This window comes from Coffea eugenioides, chromosome 6, assembly GCF_003713205.1.
Source record: "Coffea eugenioides isolate CCC68of chromosome 6, Ceug_1.0, whole genome shotgun sequence".
In the NCBI taxonomy this organism is placed as follows: domain Eukaryota; kingdom Viridiplantae; phylum Streptophyta; class Magnoliopsida; order Gentianales; family Rubiaceae; genus Coffea; species Coffea eugenioides.
In genome coordinates, this window is record NC_040040.1 from 13,583,758 (window position 1) to 13,603,814 (window position 20,057).

Genomic DNA, 20,057 nt, shown 5'->3' on the forward strand with positions numbered 1-20,057 from the left:
TTGCAAGTAAAATATCTTGGATTTAAGGCATCTCACTTATTAAAAAAAAAAATTTAATGATAATGATTATAGTTCCTACATCTTGGGGTTGTTTTGTAATATTGTAAATTTTGCAAAAGGCTGAATACTTGAAATTACCAAAAGCTACTTTTTGAAAAATGGGAAAATGGCCAAATTCGTCCCTAAACTTTTTTTTAATGTCAATATAATCCCTAATTTTTGTTTTCGGCCAATTTGATCCCTAAACTTATATTAGGGTTTCAATTAAGGATTTTTACGGCGGCGCAACCAGAAAAATCGATCAAACTCCTTATTAACCAATTAAACATGGGTATTTTAGGAACTTTAGATATCTCCTCCCTCTATTATCAACCTCCACCGTCTGCCACCCATCTCCTCCTTCTTCTCTCACCCCACCTTTCTTTTCCCACTCGCATTCTTCTCTTTTCCCTCCCTCTATTGTTTGCCTGTTCTTAGCCTGGTGATTACTGACGTGATAGAGGGAGGGGAAAGAGAGGTGGACTGAGAGAAGGAGGAGACGGGTGGCAGGCAAGCGAGGGAAAAAAACCATTCCTAGTGTTTGCCTGGTCTTAGCGAGGGAAAAAGACAAAAAAAAAAAAATCATAACAAAGAGAAACAAGTCAGCTTCTTAGCTGGATCAGATTGCTAAATAGCGGGCCAGGCAATTAATTTAAAAAAATCTTGTGATAAGAAAGTCACCAGTATCACTCTCCTGGATCTGATGCTTAGCTGATTTTTCAGGCCCTTTTTCTACTGGTACGTGGAGCAGCAGCTGCTACTTTACTTTTACTCTCATTTTTTCCCCCGTTTTTTCTTTTGGTTGGTAATATTTTCGGAGGAGTAATTGGAATTGGGAGTTTTTGGGTTTTTTTTTTTTGTGTTTGGGGGGGGGGGGGGGTTGTTTGTTCCGGCAGGCGCACTCTGTCCCAAAACTGTACGCAAATGTTTTGTGGCAATTTCTTCTTTTGCCAAAGTAATAAAAAAAAAAAAAAGCAGAACTCTTATTTGAGTTCTGTGTTTCCAATTAGCTCGTTCATTAGATCTTTCCTTCAAATCCTATTATCTAAATGGACACATGGTTGGATTACATTTATCCATTCTTTTCCTTAATCATCATTTGTTTCCCCGTTTGATCATTCTAAGACGAGAAAAACTAGTTATTGCGATTGGATTCCTTCAAGATGGAATTTTGCTGCTTAACCAACGACTTAAGCTAACTTGATGGCAAATGGTTCCCACTTCCCACAATCCCCAATCCCCCGAAGAGAAGGTCGGTAAATGGGATTTCAAAACTTTTAATTGTTCGGTGATGAATAAAGCGTGAAGAAGTCATGCCGCAATGGATTGAATATGAACCAGGCAAATTGTTCGTTAGGACCAGGCAAACACTAGGAATGGCAGGCATAATTACTGACATGAGAGAGGGAGGAAAAGAGAGGTGGGATGAAAGAAGAGGAGATGGGTGGCAAGCGGTGGAGATTAATGACAGAGGGAAGAGATATCTAATGTTCCTAAAATACCCTTGTTTAATTGGTTAATAAGGAGTTTGATCGATTTTTCTGGTTGTGCCGTCGTAAAAATCCTTAATTGAAACCATAATATAAGTTTAGGGATCAAATTGGCCGAAAACAAAAATTAGGGATTAAATCGACATTAAAAAAAGGTTTAGGGACGAATTTGGCCATTTTCCCTTGAAAAATTCTTGATTTTAACCTTTTTGCCTACTGAAAATTTTAAATTAGCATTTTTTTTGTGAAATCATAATCTAAGGTCATATGAGATAATCAAATGAGAGGGCCCCTTGTCTTGAACAAGGAATGATCCTTGGATTCTTATTTTTATTATCTGATGTATGGAACAATTATCCCGGGTCGGCATTTTGTTAAAGCCCACATTGTCTAATAAGGAGAACAGCAAATGATCTAGCCCAAAGAACACGAAGAAGGTAGCCCATTTTGTAAGGCTTATTGGTCAGTGGGCAAAGTGCACAAGAAGTAGGACGAGGATTCCAGGCAATTGTGCTTCACCATGCCCTTTTTTTTTTCTTTTTTTTTTTCCTCGGAAAACCCATGTCACTTATCTGTCAAGCATAAAACTTTGGGGGACAACTCCGTTTGAATTAGCTGTTTTTTGGGGTGTTTTTGAAAAACTTTGCTGTAGCAGAGTTTTTAGAATATATTTTGAAATATTTTTAGAAAATATTTTGGAATATTTTTTATTGGCACTTTATTTTGAGATATTTGGTAAAATTTTAAACTAATTTAAACTAATTTTTAGATTATCTTTTAGAGTACTTTGTTGTAACTTTTATTGTATTTGAAAAACTAGTTTTTGAAAAACACTCCAAAAACAGGAGATCCAAAAAGAGACAGCTGAGAAGATCTTAAGAGCTCTCCTTCACCATTCCTTGACATCACCAATATTTTTCAAAAATAAAATTAAAACAGATTCTCGGCAGTACTTTTTCAATTTTACCAAATTGAGGATAATTTGGCTAAAGAAAGGTCATCATTAATCACGTACTACATTTTTGAAAAGCTATTAGAAAAGTGAACACAAGATGGATATAGCCATATAGGCAAAGAGGAAAAAATGAACAAGAATTAAATGTAGACAGCAGTATTCCTGATGAGTTGAATATAAGTATTGCATGTTAGGATGGCTTGCATCACCTTTATGATTTAGAGTAGGATTTTATCCATAGATCTAAGTGTAAAATAAAAAAAATGTAGTGTAGGTCTATGCCTCTATACCTCTAAAATATTGTTTGGATAGTGACTCTATCCCAAATAATATTTTGTTTGCATCATAAACACAATTTCAAACTTACCTTTTATATTTCCAACCATCTTTTTATCTCACATACATCACATCATAAAAAGTACTACAATAATTATTTCAAATAATATTTCAAATAATATTCTATCCAAACAAACCCGCAGCCACGGAGTATTTGGACGCAAACCAGGAAGAGCAGTAGGTGGGGACCAGGGAGGCAGAGAGATGGCTGATAGGGTGGCTTTTATTGTAGACTGTCACCGTTTGCCCCTAATCCATTGCAGGTTTGTTGCCCATTTACGCAAAGGGTTTAAATATGATGAATCCACTACTGGCAGGGTGGCGGAATCTAGATGTAAACAGTGCAATGTTTGCCTATACATTTTTCTGTTGGTGGTTATATATTTAATTTAGAAAATCCTATTTTAAAGTCATATACGATTTATATGATAGCACTTACATCGCGTTTTTAAAATCATCTTTTCTAATTTTTTTTTAACAGGAAGGGATAAGGTGAATTTTAATTCACGAAAACTCAACTTTATTCGCTAAACCGAAACTTCTCGATAGTTTTTAAAATTAATTTTTTGTAGGTAAACTCATTTATTTAAAATGTAGTGTGCACATTGTCGTCGTGATCAATTTGAATTACCAATTGTTAATACTCTTTATCTCCTCATCCCAGCCCCATTTATAAAAAATTAACCACCACCATTACAGCTTCTGACATTTTTTTTTCCCTTAAAATAGAACAGGACTATATGCATTTTATGCGGATGAATACTACTACATCCTAACAATCAACTCCATTGGCATGAATCAAGAAAAGGTCATTACAAATATTGCAAGTCAATGTCTGAAATTTTTTTGAGTAGACTCAATGGCCGTATACAGATAGACTTCAGAAAAACAATCGAGTAGTATTACTTAAACCAAAATAATACGTGCATGTAGTCCAGGTTTACATAACAAAATCCAGATCACAAAAATTGAAGACTGTGTGTTGTAAGCTATATGCTGCTGTGCCGCAAAAATGACAATAACTGCTTATGCCTATCAGCCTATGCATGGCAACTTGTGTTCGTAACTATATACCTATTTTTGTACACTTTACTCGTAAAACTAACTACCAGCAAATATCATAAATTGTCACCAAACTATTTAAAATCTTCTCAATTGGCCACTGAACTTTGTTATTTAGTCAAAATGATCATCCAACTAATTAGAACATACATTTGTGACCCAAATGTATATGTTATCATTAGTTGAGTTGAGTGGGTAAAAGTGAAAGTTCTTGTTAGTTGAGGAACCAAACATTTGCTTTCTTATTAGTTAAGCTTTGGCTAAACAAAAAGTTTAGAGTAGTGACCAAAAAAAAAAAAAAAAATTCTAAATAGTTTAGTGACTAGTTTTATTATGTACTCGATATTTATTTCCACCAAAAAAAAAAAAAACAAACAAACAAATGCCAACTTGAATATGTATTGTTACAGTTTCGTCATCTGTTTGTTGCACAAGTGGAATAGGGATGGCTAACCTCTCGGGCTGGTGTATGCTCGAATCAATGTGAGGTGGCATTTCGGTCCCAAGCTCAGTAAGGAAGTCAAAAATGGCACGCCAAAACGATTAAGATCCCTCCTTTGGGTGCAACTATCTAGCTAAACTATAAAATACGTTACGATTCAAGAATTGCCATAACATCAGAAAAGCAAATTCGGGCATGCAACTGAAACAACAGATAGGAATTAGAAGCAGCATGGCCCCCGGTTTCACTTTCTTCTACTCATCTCTGTTGACTGGTTTATACATCTTAGTTGCTGCAAATGCAAGCCGGGGCAATTTTCTGTGTCCTTTCGACTCTTTATACCAGTTTGGAGATTCAATTTCAGACACTGGCAACCTAATCCGGGTACCAGGTGTTGGTCCTACCCTTCCAGCCGCCCGTTTCCCCTATGGACAAACTATTGGCAGACCCACTGGTCGATGGTCCGATGGCCTCCTCATTATAGATTTTACTGGTATCTTTGCTAATTTTGGCAACCCCTCTACCCAAAATTTATCACTACAATACTATTCAGTCACTGGTTATAAATCAGTTGTCACATTGTCTCAGATTCTTATTGCCTGCTTGAAAGTTTATATGTTCCCCGTACCAAATTAATATCCGTCTGTAGCTGTTCATTTGCATTTCTTAGTGAACACTTTAGCTAGCATGCAACAGCAAATAACTGATATGGATCTTCCTCTCTCTCCCTCTTTTTTTTTGTTGGCCTGTGGAAAATCCTGGCTGCAGCTATGGATCTTCACCTACCCCTGCTTAATCCCTACCTGGACAGAAATGCATCCTTCAACAATGGCGTCAACTTTGCAGTGGCTGGAAGCACAGCTCTGGACTTTGTTTTCTTCACGGCACGAGGAATCGTGGTTCCAATCGTTACATCACCCCTCGGCGTCCAAGTTAATTCGTTTAAACAATACCTCAGCTCTATATGTTCCTCACCAACAGGTTTTTCTTTCCCTTTTCTCTTTTAATAAGGTAAAAACTCGTGCACGGTTGGGGCTCCTACAATCGCAGTTCTGACTGTAGGATACAAATAACGGTGAGGATGAACTAGATTTGAAATTTGAGTGGATAAGTTGATCGTAGGACATAATTTTCAAGGAGTATCAATATATATTTGTTCTATTTTTATATATTACAGTATTAATGCTGACACATCAACTGTATGGATGTCTACATTGCACTATACAATTAAAAGACTGGAGATCATAGAGGCTCCGGTTCCCACATGCATACGTAAAATGAGTCGAACTCCAGATTACTGCCCTCAAATGTTCCTTGCCGACCAACATTTTATTAACTCTAAATATGTAATGTAGGCATACGACTATACATTTTTATAAATCAAAGCGTCAATCTTTTGACATATTTACATTAATTGTATACATTAAAAGTTAATCTTTGTGCACTGTATATATTATCTGGTACGTGTAAAACTTGAACTTTAAATTCGAATTAAATTAGTTGTCATATATTCAGACTCTGTAGTATGTAAATGATGAATAAGAGGATAGAAGATTAATGCATACATTATTTGTAATGATTTTAAACTGTCTTACATAAAAATATCAGAATGTTCGACAAAGCTTAGGCAGTCTCTTTTCTGGGTGGGTGAGATTGGAGGCAATGATATCAACTATGCGTTCACACAAGGCAAATCCCTTCAAGAGATTCGAACTTACATCCCATCCATAACTCAAGCAATCATTAATAACACAAGAGTAAGTTTTTTTTTTTTTCTCCTTTTAACACAAGAGTAAGTTAATTAATTAGCTACAACCTTACAAATATTCTCATGACACAAATGAAAGAAGTTCTCGTATATGTACATGACAAGATCTATTATTCATCTCTATCTATTGATATCTGATGCAGCAAATTATCCAGCTAGGCGCAAAACGTATAGTGGTTCCTGGAAATTTTCCACTTGGTTGCATCCCCGTCGCTTTAAACTTTGTTTCCAATGCTAGTTCTCTGGAGTTTGACGAATTTGGGTGCTCAAGAAGTTTCAATGATCTTGCTAGGTATCAAAACAGTTATCTACAAACTGCTTTGAACTCGCTCAGGAAGGAATTTCCAGATGCTGTCATAGTCTATGCGGACTTTTACGGCTCTTTTCGATCGGTTCTCACTCGGGCACGCTTTCTTGGTGAAACACCCCACTGCTGCTCTCTAATTCTTTTCAGATCTTTTCTACATAGTTCTGAATTTCTCTTAATCTTGGTGATTCTGGGGGGCAGCAAACATGCATCACTAGAAATTGCACTACAAGAATAGTTCACTATTACCATATTTAGCATGTGGGAAAAAAAATTAGCGTATACGTTTGCATTAATCATTTAAATGCACACGTAATCTACATTTATCCGGAATAAAATTAAATTATACAGCTAATTATCAAATATTGTGTAGTAGTCCAGGACGTCTACAACTCATGTAGTTGTCCAATGAGTTAAGCTTTTTTTGGGGGGTTGGAGGTGTTAATTGCACTTTACACCCTTAAACTATTCATTTATAGCACTTTGCCCCCTAAACTATCAATTGCAGGACCATGATACCTCAAAAAAAAATTTATTTTTTTGGCACTACTTTGACATAGATCAAATTTTACTATTCTTTCATGTGTATAAAACCAGAAAGAAGCCTTTATCTTTTGAATAACGTAAGTTACCACCTTCTCAGACAACAACTAGACAAGAATATTTTTTTTCTTATGAGTTTAATTCCTATTTATTTTATATTAAGAGATAAATATCAAATCAAGATAAAAAAAAAAAGAAAGAAAACTGTACTTGAAGGGCCGTCTTTGACAAAGCGAATCAACTAAGGAGTTTATTGTCTTTTTGATTGTGAAGTCTTGCCAAATTCCAGCATAAATTTGGTTATTGAACTATTTATATTCTGTACATCAAATTGAAAAGTTTGAGGCTTTACATCGTTACACTTCATAGCGTAGTGGGCAAATTGCTAATGGCTAATAGTTTCGGGGTGCAAATTACAACTAACCCATTATGTTAAGCAGCTTTTTCTATATTACTAATTTGACTTATTGGTGTCAGTCATCTGATGGAAATTCCCCTCCCTTGCATATATTGCTGAAGGTTTTGACGCTGGATCGCTACTGCAAGCTTGCTGTGGAATTGGAGGACCATACAACTATGACATGAACAGAGCGTGTGGATCTCCAGGAGTACCCGTTTGCCCAAACCCACGACGATTTATCCACTGGGACGGCCTCCATCTCACGCAGGAGGCTTACCGTCGCATCTCGGAATTCCTCATTCCTGACATACTCTCAAGAATTCAGTGCTTTTAGACATTGATTTGCTTTGTTCAATTTCAGCCAAGATCTTAGATTGGCAAAGAAATAATTGCAACTTGTGTTTTCCCCAATTGTACGCTGCTGAAAGATTGACTTAGTGTAGCATTCTAGCTATATATGGCGAAATTCAGCCAAGAGAACTGCAATCAATAGCTGAAGCTCGTATAATTAAGCGACCTAATACATTTAGCAGCATCTATCTCCTGTTCATGCTCATCCTGGATTATTTACAGCATCAAAGGTTGTCATCTGGGATGCTAAGGTGAATGTTAGATTGCTCATTTGTGACAAAAATTGTGTTGAAACATCAGTGTTTTCAGGGTCACATTGCTGAACTTCATGAATGGAATTTCCTTGATTCCGTTCATTAGTTCGACTATGTCTTGCCATATTAGTAATTTGGTTTCTGAGATTAGTTCACACATTTTCATCACGCTGAACCAGTTAAGATGAAACAGAATACAACTTTTAGGCTACAAAAATGGTGATTTAGAATTTGTAATTGTTACACCATTATGGCCTAATTACATCCACAATCTTCCGACATCTGCGTAATGTAACTAAAATCATTATATCCAAGTTGTCTAACTCAAGCATTTTCACTACTGCTTGACTCAGGTTGCTGCATGTTGCTTGATTCAGATAGCTGAATTTCACTGGTACCAGCTGAAGCAGCATTCTCGTTTGTCCTGTTGGATTCATGAACTTCACCTTGTCTCGCTGAAATATCTGCAACATCAACTTCAGCTTCGCGAACTTCCCCAGGTCCATGTGACACATTTCTGTTGTTCTCCTCTGATTCATTAGCCTCTTCACTGGGTGAATCTCCTGTGGCATCTCTGTAGCTTAACGAGTGAACTCTTGATTCTTTGCCACTAGAATTCAGAAATCTTGAACATCTGTGGCAACAATTCGATATCATGGCAGTGAATCTTTGTCCAATAGAGGTCTTAGAGCAGAATAATGCAATCATGGCAGCTGAGAGTATGATTATGAAGAGGCCTCCAAAATTATAAGCTGTAAGACTAGGGCTCTCTTGACTGATTGAATCTTGATCAGCAGGATATCCCGGTCCAAAATTTTTTTGCTCAATCACATTCATGGTTGCACCTTGTGTTACATTAAGGATTGCTCTTGAGAAGTAACTAACCAGTGGTGAGCCCATAGGGAATGCCTAAATGAAAGTAGATTTATTTAGGCATTGTGAAATACTAATGCACCATAAATGTTTACTGCAGAATTCCGTCTTTCCAAAGACAATAAATATGAATTCATGCTAAAGAACTATTGACTGTACATTCGTCAAAGATTCTGTCAAACTATTTAGTGATATAGCGATTGCGAAGTCCTAAGACTTCGACATTGAATCTGTGATATCAATGAAGAGCACAAGTCCTCTATTGCAGGTTCTCTCTCTTTTTTCTTAAAATTTTCCTAGCCTGAATAAAAAACTTCGAGCATTTGTGGCAGTATATAAATGTTTATTTCAAGGTAGTTGATGTTGCAATAAACTGATCTCCAACTGAAGTGCTTATATGTCAACTCAAGTCTGTCAAAATTCATGCAAACTCTAATACTTCAACAAGGATTTAGGCATTAACTCTCCTTAAGTACGGAAGCCATGTAACATCAGTTTTATGGAAATTTTAATGTTTCTGACATACCAAGTGAGAATGGCTATAGAAAGTTGAGAAAGAAAAAACTCACAAAACCAAAGCCATCCGTTTTGTGTGTTGGCCCTACAATTCTGTACTCCGAACCATATCTGTTAATCAGGAGCTTCATGTAAGGGATCTCGCCATAGATGGCGTCAATGCCGCCTTTTTTGCCACCTCGACACATAGCATCATGGTATTCCTCAATGGTTGAGTAACTCCTCAACTTTGAGGCATCCAAGTGGAGCTCATTAATCAAAAATTCATGAACAAAAGAAGCATGTTGGTAACCGACATAATAGTCCTTAGAAAAAGCAAAATTCAGCTGATCAACTGTGAAAATTGCTGATAGTTTAGCTGTATAGCTCTGCATCAATATGTATGCCACGAATAGCCATACAACCAAGACAAACATTGACCATTTGTTTGCCACCATATTCCCTGTCAACAGTAAGATACATCTGGTGAATTAAGTACCGTGCTGTTGGCTAAAAAAGAGGTAATTATCTTGATCCTGTTCTATTCGTTTAGGAGTGCAAGGTTAACGGGAAAGGCTATAAAGTACTAAGAAATTATGACAGGAATTTTACATACTCTCAGGGAAGGCAAGAGCTGCAATAGGGAACCAAAAGAATAACCCAAATGGCTGTTCATTCGGTGTCAAAGAGCCAGTATTAGTGTTGTTTCTCTGATGCTCCAACATTCTGACAACAAATCCTATGAAAATGCAGGCCAAGACTATAGTCAGCCATAGGTCCCATCTTAAAGGCTTCAGGAATGTCCACATGTCTATGTTCTTTTTGTTTTTCACAACCATAACAACTCCAGATTCAGTATATGGGAGGGTAAAATCGATGAATGTGGATCGATTTGCCAAAATTGTTACATCTCCAACCACAAAATCATAAGTCTTCCTTATTCAAGAGAAACGAAAAGATGTGTCAGTAGATGCCAATCTACATAAACAGAAAAATTATAGAAGCATAGTATAAAGAAAACATATGTACGAGACAAGACAGACCTTGTCAAGTATTTTGTGAAGCATGTGATCATAGCTCCCGTTAAGGTCTCTACTCGTGTTCAGATAAGGAATAAACTCATATTCAAGCTTGAAAGGTAACAGCTTCAAAGAAGCAAGAAATACATCTATAGACAACCCACTGAAATTGAATTGATTTGTCACAGGATCTTTTTGTATATTTGTGAACTCAGTGAATTCACTTTTCTTTGGAACCCCAACTTTAATCTTTCCAGTAGTGGGAATAGCCCAACCCTTGGGGGTTACTAGTGTATCTCCAGGCCACATAATAGCTCTAAGTTCTTTTGTGGAGGTTGAGTATGTTGACTCACCTGTTGAAGCTAATTTGCTGGATATTCCTCCATCAGGACTCCAGTAACCAACTGTCCTATATCCTGTTCCAATCAAATTAATTATCTCAAAGGCTGAGGTCTGTAGTTGCCCATCAACCAACTTGAATTCTCCACACAGGCCTGTAAATTTAGTATACAAGAGTTCTGCCAATATCCTACTGCCAAACTGAGAGATTGTTATATTTGAAATATCACTTCTGTTATCTCCTTGACTTGACTCCAGCAAATCAGAACCAGGGGAGAGACTTCTTTCGATGGCCAATGCAAGGGCCCAAACTGTGTCATATGCCCACAGACCATAGACATTTAACTCCATTATTTCACTTTGAGGTTTCCTCAAGAGTGCATTTCTCTTCCACTTTGCCCTGAAATTGTCCAGGTTCTTGGACTTGGGTACATGAGGCCTCAACCCCAAAACACCTTCCATCGAAGAAGTTTCCACAGAAGTTAAAGAGTTGGACAAACTATCGGTAATGAGCCAGGCATATCCTTCACTCATCATTCCGGCTTTTCTTGCAAGGTCAAAGAGCCTGTTCCCAAGTAAAATATTCATGTGCACCAGGAATACCCTGGTTTGTTTTGTCATCAGCTTGCTGAGTTCTTTTGTAATATAAACGTCCTCAGCTGATGTGGATATTGCACTTATGTATGAGAGCTGAATATCAACTTCTTGGAATGCTTTATTTAGCTTAGAAACGAATAGATTTCCATCCTCAGTGTCCTCGTATAGAATAACTACTTCATGCCACTCAAATCCTTGGCAAATGGCCGTGAGACTTTTGACTTGGTACAAGTCATCTGGAGTTGTCCGAACAAAGTAAGGGCTCGGTGAACGAGAAAAAGCACGGTTTTTCGCTGTGAAGGAAATAACAGGTACATGAGCCCTTGCTCCAAGTTCTACAACAAACGTAGCTTCCTTTGACCATTCCGGCCCCAGGACACCATGCACTTCTTGATTCTTCAGCATTTCTAGAACTGCATTGTATTCACACAAAGCAGAAGCCATATATAAGGTCATTAATTCATGTCCATGCCAATTCTAAACCTGATTTGCGTAGTTTGAAATATAAGACCTCTGTTCAAATGAAAGAAACCATGAGGTTTAAGTAAGTTTAAGCTAGTATAATTTGGATTCATGCAGCACTTTTGCTTCCGACTCAAGGACAATTGCAGTCATAGTGAAAATAAAACTGAATGGTGGTAAAACAAGTTCTTTCAATAGAAATAACGGACACCATTATGGTGTTTGGAACTAGAAGTGTGCCGCAGACACCAAAATAGCACTAAGTCAATCAGAATACATGTTGCAGGAATCATTTGAAAAGTAAATGTTAATCTTGTCACGACTTTATGCACAACTTCTGCATTCTTTGGCCTTACTAGTAAGTATCATTAGGAGACATAGACTTCCTCTAGAAACTTTATAATCAATGAGGAACATGGTAAGCAAGAAAGAACATGTTATTGAAGATAACTGTAATATGACTTTCAAGTAATCAGCAACGACGTCAAAGAGACATTTCATAATTGGAATGGACATAAATTTCACCTGCAGAAGCCACGTCTAGCTCCTCCTCAGCACTCGCAGTGTGGAGAAATAGCCTTGTTTTGTAATTTGAATGAATTGAATAGAAGTCTGACAGTGCCATGGACATGCATAAATCTATCATGGTGCCCATGGGTGAATTTAAATCAAGAACTGCACCAATGTTGATGGAGGAATAAGTTGACCGGGCAGTTGCATGGATTTCACTACTTGCAGCAACTGATTGGGCTCTAAACATGAGGGAGAGCAAAGTGAACAAGAAGAACATATGATGGTCGTTCTTGATACTTTGCATTTCTGACTCCCCTGAACAGTACTAGTAAGTATGCCCTTTATATTGAGCTTTGCGGGGGAATTTAGATATGTGCAAAAAGTCAGCTATTGATGCTTAGTTACAGGTCCTTTTAATTGCCGCGGTCTCCCTATAACACTTTATTAGGAGAAAGGCAAAATGTGGGGCGCTTCAGAAATAAAATTAAGTATTATCAACCACACGCGAGCGCAAAGGGATTGAAGACTGTGAGGCACAAATGGGAAATTTTAAGGTCAACATACATCAGAAACTTATCTCTGCCCCCGTTTGGATTGCATTTTTCTGGATATTTTTGTAGAAAAATTACTGTAGCGATTTGATATATGTGAGGTAAAAAAGTAATAGGGAAATGTGTTCACGAAAAACGTAACAATTTTTCAGAGGAAAATCGCAATCCAAAATGTCAAACTATGTTAGAAGACTTTGTTAAAGAATTAGATAGTGTTTTGAGTCTTGAAATTACTTGAACTAGTCATTTCAGTAGTATCACACATTAGTAATTTACAATTACTGGTGCACATTGAAGTGGACAGGAAATCTTGAATATGAACATGTCAAAAATCCAAAGACGTTTCGAGGAAATGATTTAGATCAGAAGCATGATTCGTAAGCGCTAAGTAAAGCTATAGCTGCAAATAAGTAGAACCAGATTCCTTCTAGCTTTAAAACATAACTCAACCTTTGAGGCCCCATCTTTTACCTCAACTTGATGGTGGAAATGCGGTCAAATCTTGAATCAAGATGTAAGTGATCTAAATCATCTGTTTTGTTATCTAAATCCGCAATCAAAAAACTTGCATTATGTTCTTTTATCTTCTGATTAAAAGCGCACATGAATAAAGATGTTTATATCTGCTCGCAATATCTTAAAGATAGGACAAATTAAGTGTTGAAAATCCTACGGATACGATTCTTGGCAAGACCATTGCATTCACCACACCTCAATTTCTCAGAAATTTCCAGCTCCCTCCGTCCTTATAACCACCTAGTTAACGCATTGAAACACAAATATGACCCATCGCCCCGGTTAGAAATTTCTCTTCTTTTACTCTTGCGTGAGAATTGGCTTAATATTTCAATTGTCTTCTCGTTCACAATCAAATATCTTGTTCTTGCTTGCCCCTTTTTCCTTGTCTTTCTTGTCTTTACTTCAAAACAAATACTACTCCAAAATGGTGGCCATTGAGCCATTGGCTGATGACAGCTACTATACTAATCCAGGTCAACTAACTAAATACGTTAGAATGTTCTGTTTGCACATATTGTCCATTACTACATTATTTGATAGACACTCCTGTACTTGTAATTTTGCATTTAACTGGTTGGCAACATGCTTTAAGCTCGAAGAATGTCAAAATCGATGGCTTCAACTCTCGTGCTCCCATCAAGGTAGTTGAGTTAATCTCTTACTAAAAAAAACACAAAGAAATTTTCACTAGAAAGGCGCAGATTTGTATTTAATTTTTAATTTCTCGATTCAACTAATGAACACAAAATTCCTCATTCAAACTTTAACAGCATCTTAGCAGGACAAGAAAGCCCTTAAATTCCAATATTACTGGTCTTTTCATCTGTCACATTCTTCGTCCAAGCCATAAACCGGTCCTACAATCTTGTTCCTTTCAACACATAGAAGGGCCGAAAAAATTAGGTAAACTAAACCATTCGTTTGTATAAAGTATTATTTGAAATAATTTTTGTAATAATTTTTGTGATGTGATGTATGTAAAATAAAAAGATAATTAAAAATATAAAAAAATATATTTATAATACAAGCAAAATATTATTTGAAATAATTTGCTATCCAAACACTCCTAATTGATTATTCAAGCCGTGCATTGATTCGGTCCAACAATCCAAAGTCGACGACCCCTGACTTTACAACTATCAAATGTCAACGGCCATGTGTGCCCGTGACGCTTTGTCAAGTGTGTGTAGCCAAAAATCAAGTTGGGCTGATTATTAATTACTCATGTCAGATGCAGACAAAAAGATTCCCAAACTTAATTATTCTAGCTCTTTTTTTTTTTGTTTTGTGTTTCCCCCCGCCGCGGGGGGGGGGGGAGGAGGATTCTTTAATTAGCTATTCCAGTTCTAAAACAGTCTCAAGTTCAGCACAAGTCAAAAGAAACTAATTGGAAAAGTTTAAGAATGAAAAGAGGATTTGAATGAGTGTTTATTGTTAAATATGGCAATTTGATCCTCTTACTCGTCTTCTCCTCGTTTGATTTTTTGTGTATTGTCCCTTCATTCCGTTAGGTCAAACAACAAAAATTGACAGAAGGATCAAAAACTTATGCAGCAAATTGTTAAAGGGCTTAAGTATTGATACTAGTATAATTTAGGTGCCAAAAATGTATAAAAGTAATAGTTTAGGGACTGATTGGACAATTTACTCTAGAATTAATTATTGCGCAGCTAACGTCTAGGAAGCTATCTCCTATAGGTGGCTTGTGTGCATGTCCAGATATGCAGGACTGAATTTAGATACTTACTAGGGAATTTTTTTTTTTTTTGGGGGGTAGAAATGCTAGAAAAAAGTTGGAATCTACTTGTTTACTTTGTGTCGATGATGCTCCGCATTTTCTGATTCAGATACATCGTATCGACTAAGTCGTTCTTGTCACTGTTCCATTAACATTTTTGCTGCACGAAGATATTGAATATGTACAGAACTTAAACTTTTGATAATTTTAGTTGTGGGTGCTCTTTAATTTATTGCTGCCGTCTCTCTGCAGAACTTTAAAAGGAGAGACAGAGAGTTTCCATGTTGGATGCGTTCTGATTTGAATATACCATAAGCTTTAATCAAAGAGAGAAAGAGAAACTTCGTGGAGCCAAGAAGATAGCTTTAGAAAATGAAAAACTTGATCAGTAAGATAGGAAGATACTATCAGTGACGGTTGACGCTAAATACATAAAGACCACGCCAAAATCCATTGTTAGTATCCAAAATAGTTGAAAAAAGAAAAGTCAGGCATTCTACAGATTTGAACTGGCTTAAAACAATATATTAGTCTCTTCTGATCTAATAGTGAACGGCATATCTTGGCTCTTGGTCCTGAGTTTGACAGGAAAGTCAAATTTTTACGTTCTTAAAACTTCAACTCCCTAAGTCATTTCCTGGAAAAGATCCATGCTAATGTACAAAAGAAAAAAAAATTGTTTACAGTGGCTGAAATTGTATAACAATATTATATTCATGTTGTACCTTTAGAATACAAGAACGTCGGCCACTTCAGGGCTGAGCTTCTAGAATTCTATGGTATGTCGTTTTAGGGTAGCATGTTCGTCGGCAACAGAATAGCGTTCCTGTTGCTTAGGAATTGCTTTGAATTTGTTCGATTCCCAAACATAAATTTCTCCCAAACCCTTTTAGTCTTAATATTGGAATGAATAATAGTAGTAAAATAGATGGTTCCCCACATCACATAGTCCTTCCACAGCATACCGGTCCATGTTTGTCTGTTTATTGCTTGTGTTTGTATGATAGCAGAAAGTTCACGCAACTGGGAAATCTTCTCGTTAATTAGATGGCATGCATGCAAGTGGTAGATGAGTGAAAATTAATGATTGATTCCTAGTCAATGTAGAAATCATTCGATGTGAGTATTTGCCAAGTGTTTGATTACATTGTAAATTTCCTGACTGTTAACGCTAATAAAACATGATTGATAACCATGAAAATTAACACTGAAAGTAACGGAGTAGTAGGTGATTTGATAGCATTTAGTCATTTGAGTTCAATAAGTGTGTCTCATATCCAATTACACCGCATAAATTTTACCATCCATCCTTTCCGGGGTATCATTAATTCAAGCCTTTTGGATTAAGCTTTATTACAATAAGATTAGACAACTTTCATTGGCTACAGAGCACGACAATAAGATTAACTTATATTTTTGTTACATACACATATTTCCAATCCTGAAGTAGTACAACGCAAAATGCCAAACTATTTTGGTAATTGTCTGGCATAAATGGGCAACTTGTGACTGATAGCCCATCCTCCATCCAGTTCTCGTCGTCAGTTTCGAAGTTTTTTGGTCAAGTGCCATTCACAAGTGGCCGTAATGACGTTAAATGAGTTTGTACCTCTTATTGTTTTAGTTTAAGTTGTCCCAAAGTATAAATGTAAGATGCAACTTTCAGGAGCACAGAATTTACTTTGCTTTTGTTCATTATTATCTTATAGTTTGTACCTCTTATTGTTTTAGTCTGAACAGTAAAAAGTTGTCCCAAAGCATATTATATTTCATACGCTATGGTACTGGAGAATTACCAAAGGCCACAGATCCTTCTTGTGTAGGCCTGAAATAAAGAATATACTTCTTTGGATGGTGACACAGGAGATAAGAGGGGAGCTAAATTGGCGCAAGTTGTCTTGTTTGCCGGAGTTTAAAAAGAGAAAGGAGGAGGAGAAGAAAACGGAACAAACAACTGTCTAAATTCTCTCAACTTTTGCACTTCCAGAGCTAGAGTACACGGGAAAAAATGTCACCAAGTAAAGGGGGGGAAAAACGGTACTCTTGTTTATAATGATGCTAAGATTTTTTTTAAGAAAAAATTTTTTAAGAACATCTTCAGCTTTCGACTAAGACTGATACATTCTTGTTGGTCCAGCTGATGCACTGACATAGTTCAATTCAGATGTTCATGTTTGTGTGGGTGGATTCAGGAACTTCAACTTCTCTCGCTGAAACATCTTCACTGCTGCTCTCAAGTACCTCAACTTCCTCTGGTCTGTCAGACGTATTTGTTTTGCTCTCCTGAATTTCATTAGCTTCTTCACTGGAGGACTCACCTGTGGCATCTGTATCACTTACTGAATGAACACTTGATTCTTTGCCTCTAAAAATTGGAAAACTGCAACAACATCTTTGACCATAATGTGATGCCGTAGTAGTAAATCTCTGTCCAACTGAGGTCTCTGAGCAGAATAGTGAAAATATGGCTGCTGAACAGATGATTATGAAGAGGCCTCCAAAATTATATGCAGTAAGATTTGGATTGTCTCGATCAATTGAATCAGAGGGATATCCAGGTCCAAGGTTTTTCTGCTCAATTATAGTCATGTTGGGACCTTGGGTTATGTTAAGGATTGCCCTTGAGAAATAACTAACCAGCGGAGAACCAATTGGGAAAGCCTAAATTCAGAAGAACAATGTAATTCCATGTCAACTAAATGGTATCATATACATAACTCACACAATGGCATAAAGAATGCTTGTGTTTAGAAGTTTTAGATATTCAGCAAGAAATTAGATGTGTGATCACTTAAATGGAGCCAATGGTATCAGAAATAGGGCATTTCCAAGACCTCTGGATTAGCATAAGCAAAAGGGGTCATACATAGAAATAGAGGACAAGGAAACTCACGAAACCAAAGCCTTGTGTTTTGTATGTTCGCCCTGCCATCCTGTACTCAGAACCATATCTGTTCAGGAAAAGCTTCATGTAAGGGGACTCAACAACAATGGCATCAATACCACCCTTCCTGCTACCTCGAGACATAGCATCATGATATACCACCCTTCCTGCTACCTCGAGACATAGCATCATGATAGTCCTCGAATCTTCTGTAGCTCCTCAACTTTGACTCGTTCAAGTGCAGTTCATTAATCAAAAATCCTCTGGTGAAAGAACCATGCTGATGACCGACATAATACTCCTCCGAAAATGAAAATTCCAACTGATCAACAGTGAAAATTGACGATAATTTCGCTGTGTAACTTTGCATCAATATGAATGCCACAAATAGCCATACAACTAACACAAACCTTGACCAGTTGTTAGAAACCATATTCCCTGTCAACAACACAATATATGGTCTGGTGATTAAAGCATTTAAGAATTGGTTCATCATCTATTTGTTTATAGAAGTGTAAGGGAAAGCAAAAAGCTTGGAAAGAATTTAGTTGCATTGGAAGATCGTCTTACTTTCAGGAAATGCAAGAGCTGCAATAGGAAAAACGAACAAGCCAACTTGTTGCCCACGGGGCATTGAAGAGCCAGCATCAGTGCTGTTTCTTTGATCACGCTCCATTATTCTGAGAACAACTTCTATGAAGATACATGCTACAATGATGGCCAGCCAAAGATCCCACCTTAAAGGCTTTAAGAAAATCCACATATCTATGCTCATTTTGTTTTTGACAACCATAACAACTCCTGATTCAGTATATGGGAGGGTAAAATCAACAAATGCAGCTCGATCAGCCAGAATTGTTATGTCTCCCACCACAAAATCATATGTCTGCCTTATCAAAGAAATGGAGGAATGTTTCAGATTGTTTCCAATGTTATTCCTAACCAAAAAAAAAATAAAAATCACTGTTTAAACACTGGATATTATACGCATGAACCACACAAACCTGATCAAGTATCTTATGAAGCAGATCAGTGTAACTCCCATTACGATGTCCACTTGCATTCATAAAAGGCACAAACTCATAATCGAGCTTGAAAGGTAATAGCTGCAATGAAGCAATGAACACATCTATAGAAAATCCACTTACTTGAGGCTGATTTGTTAAAGGATCTACTTGTACTTTCACAAATTCAGTGAAACCTTCTTTCTTAGGTACCCCAACTTTAAGTTTTCCACTTGAAGGAATAGCCCAACCTCTTGGTGGTACTAATGTATCTCCTGGCCACATAATTGTTTTGAGTTCTTTTGCGGAAGTTGACCGTAATATTTTGGAAATTCCTCTACTTGGAGTCCAGTATCCAACTGTCCTATCTCCTGTTCCAATCATATTGAATATCTCAAATGCTAAAGGTTTCAGTTCACCATCAACCAGTTCGAATTTCCCACTCAGGCCTGAGAATTTTGTATGGGAGAGTTCAGTCAAAAGCTTCTGGCCAATCTTGGAGATACCTAAATTGGAAATCTCACGTTCATTTTCTCCATGGCTTAGCTGTAGGAGATTAGAGCTCACAGGCAGAAGTTTTTCAATTGCCATTGCTAAGGCTCAGACTGTGTCATATGCCCACAAACCATAGATATTTAGATCCGTCACTGGAATTTCAGGTTTCATCAATAATGCATTCTTTGTCCACCTTTCTTGGAAATCCTTGAGCTTCTTGGACTTAGGTACACAATGCCTTATGCCCAATACACCTTCCAAAGAAGAAGAATCCTCAGAATTTAGGAAGTTGGAGAAACTATCAGTAATGAGCCAGGCATACCCTTCTGTCATCATTCCAGCTTTTCTTGCAAGGTTAAAAAGCCTATATCCGAGTAATGTATTCATGTGCACCAGGAATACCCTGGTTTGCATGGCCATCAATTTTTTTAGTTCTTTTGTAATGTAAACATCATCAGCCGATGTAGAGACAGCACTCGAGTATCCTACACGAATATCAACTTCTTGGAATTCTTTATTTAGCTTAGACATGAATACATTTCCATGGCGATTGTCTTCATAGATAACGACTATGTTATGCCATCCAAATTGTTGGCAAATGGCCGCGAGACCTTTGACTTG

General features: G+C 37.1%; 3 protein-coding genes across 3 annotated transcripts; 1 reads left to right on the top strand and 2 right to left on the bottom strand.

Moving 5' to 3' along the window:
- The first annotated feature begins 4,519 nt into the window (after positions 1-4,519).
- LOC113773603 (acetylajmalan esterase-like) lies at positions 4,520-8,801 on the top strand. The gene is made up of 6 exons (XM_027318235.1): positions 4,520-4,817; positions 5,093-5,305; positions 5,933-6,081; positions 6,236-6,509; positions 7,462-7,944; positions 8,301-8,801. The coding sequence occupies exons 1-5, from the start codon at positions 4,520-4,522 to the stop codon at positions 7,674-7,676; spliced, it is 1,149 nt and encodes a 382-aa protein (XP_027174036.1). The 3' UTR covers positions 7,677-7,944; positions 8,301-8,801.
- Positions 8,272-12,549, bottom strand: LOC113773604 (glutamate receptor 2.8-like). The gene is made up of 5 exons (XM_027318236.1): positions 12,258-12,549; positions 10,345-11,683; positions 9,932-10,251; positions 9,390-9,778; positions 8,272-8,856 (listed from the first exon to the last, which is right to left on the bottom strand). The coding sequence occupies exons 1-5, from the start codon at positions 12,547-12,549 to the stop codon at positions 8,272-8,274; spliced, it is 2,925 nt and encodes a 974-aa protein (XP_027174037.1).
- Positions 12,550-18,085: 5,536 nt separating this feature from the next.
- LOC113773606 (glutamate receptor 2.2-like) lies at positions 18,086-19,532 on the bottom strand. Its single transcript, XM_027318237.1, has 4 exons — positions 19,086-19,532; positions 18,942-19,043; positions 18,508-18,823; positions 18,086-18,375 (listed from the first exon to the last, which is right to left on the bottom strand). The coding sequence occupies exons 1-4, from the start codon at positions 19,530-19,532 to the stop codon at positions 18,086-18,088; spliced, it is 1,155 nt and encodes a 384-aa protein (XP_027174038.1).
- Positions 19,533-20,057: the final 525 nt, after the last annotated feature.